The following is an 11,497-nucleotide window of genomic DNA, read 5'->3' as shown; positions in this document are numbered from 1 at the left end:
TGCTCTTTAAATAAGTTATAGATTCGAGTTTGTGATTGGAAAAAATAATACTACATAGCTTTGTCTGTCATTTAAGGAAGGTTTTTCTTTTTGTATATCTCGAGCCTAATCTAATTTGGACCAAACTCGTTCTGCCTTTTATTGGGTCTACGATTGGTCTGGTATCGTAGTAATTTAAATTTACTGATTCCGTCTAATATTAACTTTAGAAGCATCTGCTTATTTCATCTTCATATTTAAATCTTTTAAATTTTTTTGAAGTTTCCCAATTTAATTACGAAACAAGTAGAGAATTTTGTACTTTATCTTTCTTTCAATGAAACAAGCAATCCACCCCCACAAGACAGAACATTTCAAGAATGGGATTTTAGGTTAAGAATATAATGAAAGAAAGCTTTACAAGAAAAGCTTTATGAATATAGACAAACCCAAAGTCTTTTATAAACGAAAAGCACAGTTTCAATCCTATAAAAACGATGAATCCATCAAGTTTTGTGTGTATGTCGACTGTTGTTTTATTTTCCAATTAGCAACGGTAAAAAAAGTATCAAATTGAATATGTCGAACGCCAGAGATAGGCTGAGTCAACGGTGGCCGAGCCATATCGCCGAGAAGTTTGTTCCCACATCGTACTGGACTGAGGATTCCGAGGGCAATTATTTGCTTGACATTGACCTTCCTGGTATTAAACCAACCGATCTATTTCCGTTGGTTCATCACTTTTTCTTTTAAATTTCTGTTTTAGGAAATCGATTTAACCAAACTTATTTAATATTAACCGGTTCGGTCGGTTAAGTAGTTAACCGATTTTTTTGTTGGGTCTAAATAATTTAGGGTTCGAACATGATGAGGTGAGAATAGAGCAAGAGTCAGCTGGTTACATAAAGGTCGAAGGAGAAAGGATACCTGATGAAAACAGGTGCATATACATCGACCAAACCTTCCGGTTACCAGAGAATTCAGACACCGAAAACATCCTAGGCAATTTCGACGGTCAACATCTGTGCATTACTGTTCCAAAGAAAATCATCCGGAATACTGTAGATCAGAGTTCACACAAAAAAGAGGAAGACCGCGAAAACGACAGAGATAGAAGAGATATTGAAACGAAAAATGAACGCGAAGAAGGTATCAAGAGCAGCAGTGACCGAACATGTTGTGTTCCGAGTTCAAAGAAACCCGAAGGTAAATACAGTTTGTTATCGGTTATACTCGATGGTGTTGAGCGGAATAAGGGGATTGTTCTTTCGGCTTGTATATCGTTTGCCATTGGGGGTGGGTGTCCCAGCTTTGGGTCTAAGTATTGTTTGCATTGTTCTTAAATACGTATCAGCGCATACGTAAATCGTCTCTCGTATGTATATACATTCCTGTGTACGTGCATGTGTATACTTGTAATAAACATATTGGCTTTAAAATATATAAGGGGTTCCACCAACTAGTTTGGTGTCTTTATTGGCTTGCCAAAGAAGCAATAAGTTGTCTTAATTTACCAAGTAAAACTATCTTTTTAAGTCCAAATAAGTGCATAAATCTACAAATGCTGAAAGAGCTCAATTCAATTTAATTGAAAAGAAAAACCATCCAAATATCGTTTGTTTCGGTTAGTTTACTATCAACACAAAATGAATATCCGGTCGTTGATTAAAGCCAACTAAAACGCAGTGGTCGTGGCTGGCCACATTCTCCGGGCTAACTACCGACTTGATCATCATCAGGTCCTGCAACAGCTTCCCAAATTGGAATCTGTCAGTACAAACTACAACCAATAGTAGCACTAAACAAAAATGCAGGGAGAGTCCAGCTATCATTGCAAAGAAATGCTTACCTTGTTTTGATCCTTTTAGACGCTTCGAAGCTGTTTCTGCAGCTACAAACTATCGTGGCCTCTTCTGCGACTCCTCCTCTAAAAGTCCCAAAGCATACATATATCTAATTATCTGCATATCCTGCTGGCTTCCAGCAAGTTTTTTCAAGAAACCTGTGAAACAAGTAACAGAAGTTAACACCCATATTGGACCTCCTGACACAAAAGAACAGTAAACTACTACCAAGCCTCATTCCAGGATCATGGCCTCGGGTTTATTAAGAATGAAGCAATTGCATATAGATAAGAGAAGGTAAATGGTTTTATAGACTTTACAATGAATCTTATCTTCCAAACCAAGAGCCTTAAATATTTCCGTATTTTGAATATGTCGAGCAACAAACACCAAAACACCGAGAAGCTTGTTGGCATCGAATGCATAGGCCAATCGGAAAGAGGCTAAAAACCACAGGAATCCCAAGACCTCCAATTCATGGCCGGATTCAACTTTCAATTTTGTTTCCCAATCAAAGGCAAGAATTACAGCATTTTCTCTAACATGAGGCTTAATCTCGGGTGAAAGTTCCATCAATTGCTCTAACAAGAGAATACAACTTCTTCTGGCAACTTCTCCTTCGAACTCTCTGTCTCCCTTGCACAAATGTGGTGGGTAAAACCCCTCCATTGCATCCAAGACAAGCTTTCCAGGGTCTCCTGAACGTTGAAGGGCCATAGCAACTTCAGTACCGATTGAACTGTGGTCTTTCCAGCCCTCATTTAGGAACATCTGCAAATTCTTTCCATCCATATTTACACAAAACTGAAGATGTGCTTGTGAAGAATGATCGACGGACAAAATGTTTGCTGCTTCAGCTTTCACTCCAGGATGCAGGGCAGAAGAAAGACTCCTCTTTTTTTAAAGTTCTTTAGCCCATTCCACAAGTTCCTTCTTTGATTCGAAATCTTTGAACCTCTGGTCACACCTTTTCACATCAAACTCAAGATCACTGGACTGTTTCTCATTCTATCTCCTTTGTTTTGAAGATAATTCTTCAATCTTCTTCTCTCTTAGTTCGACTTTTCTCAAACATTCATCATAATGCTTCGCGTTTAATTCGACAGCCAGATAACATAGCTCAAGACTTCTTTCTTTTAACTCAACATCTTTACGGCGTCTCATTCATCGTGAAGTTGAGCATTGACTTGAATATTCTTCATCGTGAAGTTAAAATCCAAGTATTGTATGTTACGGGTGGACACGATTCCCTTCGCCGTGAAGATAAAACCGTGGATGACCCCTTTATTGTGAAGTTTGGCTTCGAGTTAGATATTTTCCATCGTGAAGTTGAAATCTACTCTCGAGCAAATTGTGTCGCTTTGAGTTCAATATCCTTCGCCGCGAAGTTGAAATTGACTCTAGCTAAACCTGAAAAGTTATGCATATATGTGATGCTATGGATGCAATGCTCTTATGTGTGCCTAAAATGCATATGCAACATATGTTATCTTGGGGCTCTGGAGAGAAATCTCGATCTTCGATTGCCTGTCTGGAATCTTGATTCTTGAATCTTTAAGTTCTGATCCCTGATTTTAAATTCTTCAAATATTCAAATCTGATGTGCACATTCTATTTTTGATTTGAGAAATGCTTCTCGACCATCTCAAGTACGTGTCTGAGCTGAGTGTAATGGTTCAGATGATGTTTCAAGAGAAGTTGTCTTGAAAGAGATAGAATTCGTTTCAAGGGAAACAATCTTGTTGTTTCATGAAAACGGTCTCAAGGGAAACAAAATTTTGTTTTAAGGGAAATAAATTTGAAGATTGTGTTTCAAGAGAAACTGTCTCAAGGGAGACAAAATTTATTTTAGGGGAAATAAATTCAAAGATTTTGTTTCAAGGGAAACTGTCTCAAGAGAGACGAAATTTGTTTCAAGAGAAACTGTCTCAAGAGAGACAAAATTTAGTTCCAAAAGAAACTGTCTTAAGGGAGATGAAATTTGTTTCAAATAAAACATATTCAAATAATTTGTTTCAAGGGAAACTGTCTCAAGAGAGACAAAATTTGTTTCAAGGGAAATGTTTTCAATGTTTATGTTTCAAGAAAAACTATCTCAAGGGAGGTAAAATTTTGTTTCAAGGGAAACTATCTCAAGAGAGACAAAATTCATTTCAAGGGAAATGTTTTCAATGTTTATGTTTCAAGAGAAACTGTCTCAAGGGAGACAAAATTTTGTTTCAAGGGAAACTATCTCAAGTGAGATAAAATATTCTTTTTAAAAACAGTCTTGAATGAAATGCCTTCTTTCGAGTGAAACAGTCTCAAGTGAGACAAAGTCTGTTTTAAGAAAAGAAATCTCAAGTGAGATAATCATCTACATTAAATGAGACTATTTCAAGCGAGACAAAATTTATATTGGAAATGTTGAATCTGAAGATGAATGTTGATCTTTCAATCTGTCGAGTTGGTTGAAGTGTGACTTCTTGCTGCTGAGTTAAGCAACCACCATCGATTTTACAAACTCTTTTGAATCAAGTATCTTTTGTCTTGAAGTTGAAACTTGACTCTAAAGATGTGGAGGAAAAGCCTTCGGAAGATCTGATCGTTTGCATCAGGATTTTGAATCTCCAGAGATGCCCCAATATTCAATGTTGAATCTCCAAAAATGCCCCAACATTAAAAGTGCCCCTATTGTTCCTTATTTCTTGCTTCAACATTAATTCTAAGCATGACATTACTGTCTAAGAGCCATATGTCATTTACCAAGATCCACTTTAGAGAGATTGTCTTGTTTGAAAAAATGTTTCTCTTTTATTTTCAAAATTCTGAAAATATCAATTAAAAGAGTTTCGAAAAATGTTTAATCATAAGTTTTGAAAATATTGCCCCTTTCACGGTTTTACAATTGAGAGCCATATGTCATTTACCAAGATCCACTTTAGAGAGATTGTCTTGTTTGAAAAAATGTTTCTCTTTTATTTTCAAAATTCTGAAAATATCAATTAAAAGAGTTTCGAAAAATGTTTAATCAGAAGTTTTGAAAATATTGCCCCTTTCACGGTTTTACAATTGAGACGAATCATAAAACTAGAGTTCATTGGATATCAAAGAATTAATTACAATATTAATCCTTCAATAAATTATAGTTATTTGACACGTGCCAAGATCAAAGCTATTTTTGGGAAATGTTTAAGTAAGGAAAGGATAAAAGTCTCAGGTTATTGTGTTTGGTCAAAGGTTTGTCATTTTTTTGTTTATTTGATGCTGAAAGGTTTGATAGGGTACCTTGTATGCTCCTCTACTGGAAGTGTTCTCCGACTCCCAACTTTCATGGTCATGCTCGGATTGTGCGATGCATTATCAAGGAATTTGTGTGATTGCCTCAACTGCCCAATTTTCGTATTCGAGCCGCCTTTTCAGGTTTTCAAGACGTCATTCGTAATTTACGTCTTGAACCCCCCTTTGTTATTTTTCTCTATCATACATTAATTACACTATTTTTTTTGCAAATAACGATTAGTCATGATGGGCGGGATGAAATCTGAAGATAGTCTCTTCTGTTTAGAAATCCATGTATGATTAGAAGGGACTTTTAAGACACGTAACGTAGGTCATGGTTCATGGTTATGAAATAAAGGGATAAAAGTCTCAAACAAGTGTTTAAGGGTGATCGAACCAAAGATCAATTCATTCTGATGTCTTCAATCATATCTTGCTCAATTTGAATCTGCTCGTATGTGTGTGTGTCTTGATGCTCTATGATCTTCGAGTGGAGTGATTCAGTAATTCAGAAATGATTGTGCTTGATCAATCTCATTTGATGCTCTATAATCTTCGAGTGAAGTGGTTCAGTGATTTGATCAATCTCATAGTTTGAATCTCGATGCGTCATTTGAATCGAGAGAATCTTTGCATATGCATATTGCCTTCTTTTTTCTTCAATTTTCCTTTGTTTTTTTATCTTTTTATTTTCTCTTTGCTTTTTTTCTTTTTTTTTCTCTTTTTGTTCTGATTGAATCTTCGCACTTGGCATTTAGTTTACCTTTCGGTATCTCATCTGAATCAATGTCTTCACTCATGCGAGTAGATTTTCTCCACCTTGCCCCCAGTGTGGAGGGTGATCCTTGGTTAGGGTTGAATCAGAAGAAAAATACTATAGGCTCAAAAAGGGACACAAGAGATATATATATTCTCCTGTTGTGAAGGGGTAAAGAAAGAAAGTCGTTCATCATTTCATACATATAAGCTTTCACAGAAGAGGTATCCTCAGGAGGATATATTTTCAGGATTAATTTTATTCACATGAAAACATTGTAATTAATGTATGATATAATTATTTCGAGTGAATTCTTCTTTCTACTTCTTGACCCGAACATGTCTCAATGTTCAAGCTCCATACGAGATGCCCCAAGTTGTGTCTTAGAAGAATGCTCATGTTCAAATGAACAACTCAAGGCCTTGGGTTTTGATGGCATAAAAATGTCAATTTTGAGTCTAAAAAGACAATGGTGTGACTTTATCGACTCAAAGAAAGGTATGGAATGAAAAAGTTTCAAAGGGGTAGTAACGTCAAAACTTGGTCTTTTTGGTAATGGCCATGAGTTATTTTGGGTAATGAATCAAGTTATTTTATTTTGGGGTTTGAGACATGATAAGAAAGGTCTAATCTTGCCATATGTCAAAAATCTATAATTCTTGAAGAATTAAAAGAATCCTTAATTCATTTAATATTCGAAGAACGAAAGATTAAAATTTGTTCAATTGCTCCACCTTAGAAAGTAGCATAAATTCAATTGTTTAAAAGATTAAGCAAAAGATCAAAGACGTGTTCAAACAAAACAATCCTCTAGGTGCAAATGGTATATGTAATTCCCCCTTCTTCGGCTGTCCATGCCCCTGAATCCATCAGGTTTTGGATCTTGCGCTTCAGCGCCTTATAGTTCTCAGAGGAATATTTAGAGCATCATATGTGGCAACTGCAAACAGCTTCAACATCGCAGCCCTCAGGATGTGTGGACTCTTTTCTCAGATCATATTGGTAGGCTTAGTCGTACAACCAGCTGATCGAGCTCATTCGTTATGATTTTAGTTTTTTCTTTTGATGTTACAATCTTGCTTCCATGTGGTGTCATGTGGTTAAAACCACTTCATCGAATTCTCCATGAAGAAATTTCATATTTATGAAAATGCTTAAAAATGAAATGTAGATGCAAAATGCAAAAATACATGAAATGTTCGAGGCATTGATCCAAAACATGTTTGTTATTGTAAATAACCTTTATTGGGACAAAAGTGTTTTAACTTTTAAGAGACAATAAACATATTTAAAGGTACATCCGGACTAAATCCTCTAGACCCGGAACAGGTTGACTAGTCATTTGCCTTCGTCTTTCACCAGTTGAATAACCTGTTGAACCACTCCGGCCTCTCTGGATGAACTGTGAAAATGTTGAGTTGTTTTTTGTACTGGTTCCCCAAAAAGTATTGAATGACTGCATCTCTGGCTTTCATCCTTTGCTGAATCGGAAATTCCATTGAAATCCTCCATCAAAGGGATTATCCGAAGTTCATTTGCTTGTTTCTTGAATTTGTCGACATTGACTTGCCATCTTGTTCTTGTTATCTTTGAATGGACTCTCGAGGTCAGTAACCTTTTTCTCGTCTTGCCCCTGCCCCCTTTGTCAACCCATTTTTGAAGGGTAACTTTTGATGTTCTTGATTGTGGGCACCATGTCTTCTTGATCGAATGTGACACATAGTTGTCTTACAAATTGTCCTTATTTTCTTTCTAAGTCTTTTTTGACCATAGCCGAACCCTTGCGTTTTTCATCTCTTGTATTACAACCCCTTTGTCCATTAATGCAAATTATTTATGGTTAGCAAACATGTTGTTTTGTGGATCAACACCTCTTTTGAATGATGTAGATGATAGAAATAAAATAAAAGAGAGAAAAATTAAGAAAGTAAAAACATAATATATATAAATAAATAAAAACAAAAATAGAATATTAAGAAAAAATATAAACATAGTAAATGGAGAAAAATTAATACATCTATACATATATATATCTATACATATATATATATACAATGATATAAGATATATATAATAAAAAAATATAATATAAAAAAAAGATGAATATAGTAACTAAATAAAAAATTATAATTAAAAATGTATATATAGGGGACGAAATTAATATAAAAGTAAAATTAAAAGGTAAATTTCAAGGTAAATTAAAGATTAAGATTGATTTAGGGGGAATATTAAATACTTTAAAAAAATGAACATGCCTCGGGAGTAGATCTAGATTCGAAACTTCGAAACCCCACCCTTTTTTGGTCATCGACGCAACTCACGCTTTGGGTTATTCAAACCAAATATCAAGAAAAATAACATACACATGCGAGAAATGAACGAATCAATGTAAAAAAGATGCTACATTTTATTTCCTTTTCAAATCGTTTACAATAGTTTTCCTTTATATTTTTTCGTGCTTTCTTCTGTATTTTGTATGTAAATCGTTGTGTTACAAATGAGGAGGATTACATGTATTTATAGTGAAAAAAAACTAACTATTTTTAGAATCCTATTAACAATAGAATCATAATGCAACTAAACTCCTTGCTCGGTTGTTGCACGTTTGTTGGTGTGGTTGTTGCTTTAAAAGATACGGTAGTGGAAGTGTCCTCTTAGGAGATGAACTCTTGCTAGTTCTATCTTTTAAAAAATGAGTGTCTACAATAGATTTTTGCATACACAAGAACTCGAAACATTGCTTAAGCGATATCAAGTTGCTTACCACTTGAACCAACCCTGTTGATACTATATTATATTTACTAAAACCATATATGAAATTATTTAATATATTTTCATTATTAGAATACAAAGAAATTCGGTATAACATATTCATATTATACTAATGATAAGTTACACTCCTAATTATTTAATTATTAATATATTTTTATTTTGAGCATTTAGCTGTTACATTTTTTTCAATTTCAGGATTAACCCTGAAACAGGCCGTCTACAAGCAAGTTATGTCCAGTTATAAACTGAGATTCCTCACTAGCAAGGAAGACAACAGCATCGGCCACGTGCTTCACCTTCAATACTCCATCGTTTTTCAAGCGAAACATCCTCGAAAACATCGATTCTGTGTCCGCCGCTCCCATTCCGAGAGTTTCACAAAGAGCAGGCGTCTCCACTGGTCCCGGTGAAACGCAGTTAACGCGTATCCCATGCGGAGCTAACTGAGTACTGGCGCACCTCATCAAAGCGACGACCGAGCTCTTCGACATTACGTAATCCGTATTCCTGTCACTCGCAAGTCCAGCAGCTCTACTAGCCGTGCATATGATGCTTCCTCTACTATTGGCCTTCACCATGGCCTGCCCTGCATGCTTGATGCTGGCAGCAACCCCACCTACATTGACAGCAAAGAGCTTCTCGTAGGACGATAAGTCGAATTCGAGTATCGTCTGCATTGATTGGCTCAGAATTCCAGCGTTGCAAAACATAATATCCAGGCGACCGTGGAGTTGGATCGTGGATTGAACGAGGGATTCAACGTCTTGCTCCTTTGTTACATCGCAGTGGACATAGGTACATGCACAACGGTTCCCGATCGATGCAGCGAGTTCCTCACCCTTCTCGTCTTGGATGTCCGCGATCACGATGGCCCCTGCACTGTGGTCGACAAAGAGATGCACGGTGGCCTCGCCGATGCCGCTTGCACCGCCGGTGATAATGGCTACTTTGTCTTGTAGCTTCTTGTTGTTGGCTTTGGGGTCTGCCATTTTATGTGTTAGGAACCGTGAAAATGGTAAGTGTAATCACCATTTTTACCTCAATACAGCTGGTTCCTTCCTCCAATTAGCACCCGCCAATAGTTCCACATTCCAGCAGCTTCCAGCAACGACAGCTGGTTCTCCGCTCCACACAGCAACTGCCAACACCCCAACCAAGCCGTGGACTCCCCTTGCTCCACGTTTCAACAGCTTCAACAACGGCTGTCCCTCCACCTGTGGCTTCCAGCAGCTTCCAGTAGGAGCCAGCTGCCCCTCCTCGTTCTAGGTCAGCCACCCTTCTAGCTCAGCCGCCACGCCCGTTGACTCAAACGTTCCACGTCGCCGGCATCTCCACCCGTGGCCATCAATGCCCCACGTCAACGTTCAGCCCATTATAACAAACAAAAAATAGTGTAAATTTTATTTTATTTTACCTCCGAGCTTGTTGGACATTGTAGAGTTAGACACCAGAAAGAGGACAATGATGATATGCACAGCCCCTTCAAATTATTTCTAGCTAAGCTGTGGGAAAGAACAAAACCTTATCCTATTATTCTTCATGATAATTGTATTGGAACTCGTTCGATGTTGACTATATCTTAGGAATGGTAACGGGCGGGTTCGGGCCCGAAATGAATCTCTGTCCCTGCCCCGTTTCATGTCGGGTTTTTTATCAGAGTGCTCCGTCGGGAATTTTTTTGTCTCGTCCCTGAACCCGACCCGAAATATTGTATCTGAACTCGCCCCGATCCTGAAAGAAACCAAGCAGCCGTAGTTTTCATAAAAAATAGAAAAAAACAATCGCAAAAAATTGAAAATTAGTCTACATGATTTACAATTCAAACTACAGTCACAAATTCAAACTAAATTCTAAATAATTGTCTAAACTCTAAAATAAATCATATACATAGTTAAATACAAACTTGTTCCAATATTCAAATCATACAACTAAGATGTATACGTAATATTAAGTCAAATAAAGTCATCCAAAATCATCGTGTCACTTTTGTCATTTTCTTTGGTAGCTCCCTACATTGAGAAATTTATCAATAAATCAACCAAAGTTTACTTTAATAATTATAAAAGTTAGGGTTTAAGGTTTAAATGTTTAGGATTTAGGGTTTGTAATATATAATTAATATAAAATATATAAAATATTATATATATATATATAATCGGGGCGGGGCGGGGATACTTTGCCCCGAACCTAAAAAATTCCCGAATTTTACTTCGATACCCGACCCGATATTATTCAAACCTGACTCGAACTTAGTTGAGTTTCGGGTTTTCCGATCGGGTTCGGGTCATTCTGTCATTCCTACTATATCTGATCTAGTACGAGTAGTTGAGTTAAATTCAGATTTATTATAAAAACATCTTATTCGACCTAATATAATATTATAATTATGATTTATATAATTAAGAACAATTGTAATAATAAATTCAGATTTATTATAAAAACATCTTATTCGACCTAATATAATATTATAATTATGATTTATATAATTAAGAATAATTGTAATAATATTTTTTAGTTAAATCATTATTTTATTTAATAAAAATAAATTATATGTATTTAGATCTGGTCTAACTAAATTGGATGTAAATTTTAATATAAAAATTTGAATTGAATTTTGGATCAAATAAAATAAAAAATAATAATTTTCAAATGAATAAAAATTCAACTTACTTATCCGTTACCGTCGCTATTCTCTATACATTTCACAAACAAGTAAATGATGATTCCTAGTCCCATTAAAATGTAGTAATCAGTATTATGTCAGAATAGATGTATCATAAAAATATTAGTATTTGGAGTCTGCTCTTGTAGCATAAGTTGTTCTTTCTTTTTTGCTATTTACATAATAGGCAATGGAAGAGGATGTGACAAATTTGAATATTGT

At 35.8% G+C, this 11,497-nt stretch overlaps 3 protein-coding genes across 3 annotated transcripts; 1 reads left to right on the top strand and 2 right to left on the bottom strand.

Annotated features, from left to right (window-relative positions):
• Positions 1-400: 400 nt before the first annotated feature.
• Positions 401-1,322, top strand: LOC120135771 (inactive protein RESTRICTED TEV MOVEMENT 2-like). The gene is made up of 2 exons (XM_039151977.1): positions 401-682; positions 835-1,322. Exons 1-2 carry the CDS (start codon positions 559-561, stop codon positions 1,320-1,322), a joined length of 612 nt encoding a protein of 203 aa, XP_039007908.1. The 5' UTR covers positions 401-558.
• A 488-nt stretch (positions 1,323-1,810) lies between these two features.
• LOC120135755 (truncated FRIGIDA-like protein 1) lies at positions 1,811-2,673 on the bottom strand. The gene is made up of 2 exons (XM_039151966.1): positions 2,144-2,673; positions 1,811-1,981 (listed from the first exon to the last, which is right to left on the bottom strand). Exons 1-2 carry the CDS (start codon positions 2,613-2,615, stop codon positions 1,878-1,880), a joined length of 576 nt encoding a protein of 191 aa, XP_039007897.1. The 5' UTR covers positions 2,616-2,673; the 3' UTR covers positions 1,811-1,877.
• A 6,137-nt stretch (positions 2,674-8,810) lies between these two features.
• LOC120135770 ((-)-isopiperitenol/(-)-carveol dehydrogenase, mitochondrial-like) lies at positions 8,811-9,602 on the bottom strand. The gene has a single exon (XM_039151976.1). The coding sequence runs from the start codon at positions 9,600-9,602 to the stop codon at positions 8,811-8,813; it is 792 nt and encodes a 263-aa protein (XP_039007907.1).
• Between the last annotated feature and the right edge of the window lie 1,895 nt (positions 9,603-11,497).

Source organism: Hibiscus syriacus, unplaced genomic scaffold (genome assembly GCF_006381635.1).
Source record: "Hibiscus syriacus cultivar Baekdansim isolate YM2019G1 unplaced genomic scaffold, ASM638163v2 tig00110616_pilon, whole genome shotgun sequence".
Classification (NCBI taxonomy): Eukaryota; Viridiplantae; Streptophyta; class Magnoliopsida; order Malvales; family Malvaceae; genus Hibiscus; species Hibiscus syriacus.
Note: the sequence above shows the minus strand (reverse complement) of the source record. Positions and strands in the feature narration are given on the sequence as shown.

Coding starts and splice junctions, on each gene's coding strand:
- LOC120135771 (XM_039151977.1), top strand. CDS start 559: ATGTCGAACGCCAGAGATAGGCTGAGTCAACGGTGGCCGAGCCATATC. Junction 683..834: donor GCTTGACATTGACCTTCCTG/GTATTAAACCAA, acceptor TAAATAATTTAG/GGTTCGAACATGATGAGGTG.
- LOC120135770 (XM_039151976.1), bottom strand. CDS start 9,602: ATGGCAGACCCCAAAGCCAACAACAAGAAGCTACAAGACAAAGTAGCC.
- LOC120135755 (XM_039151966.1), bottom strand. CDS start 2,615: ATGGATGGAAAGAATTTGCAGATGTTCCTAAATGAGGGCTGGAAAGAC. Junction 1,982..2,143: donor TTTGGAAGATAAGATTCATT/GTAAAGTCTATA, acceptor CTTGTTTCACAG/GTTTCTTGAAAAAACTTGCT.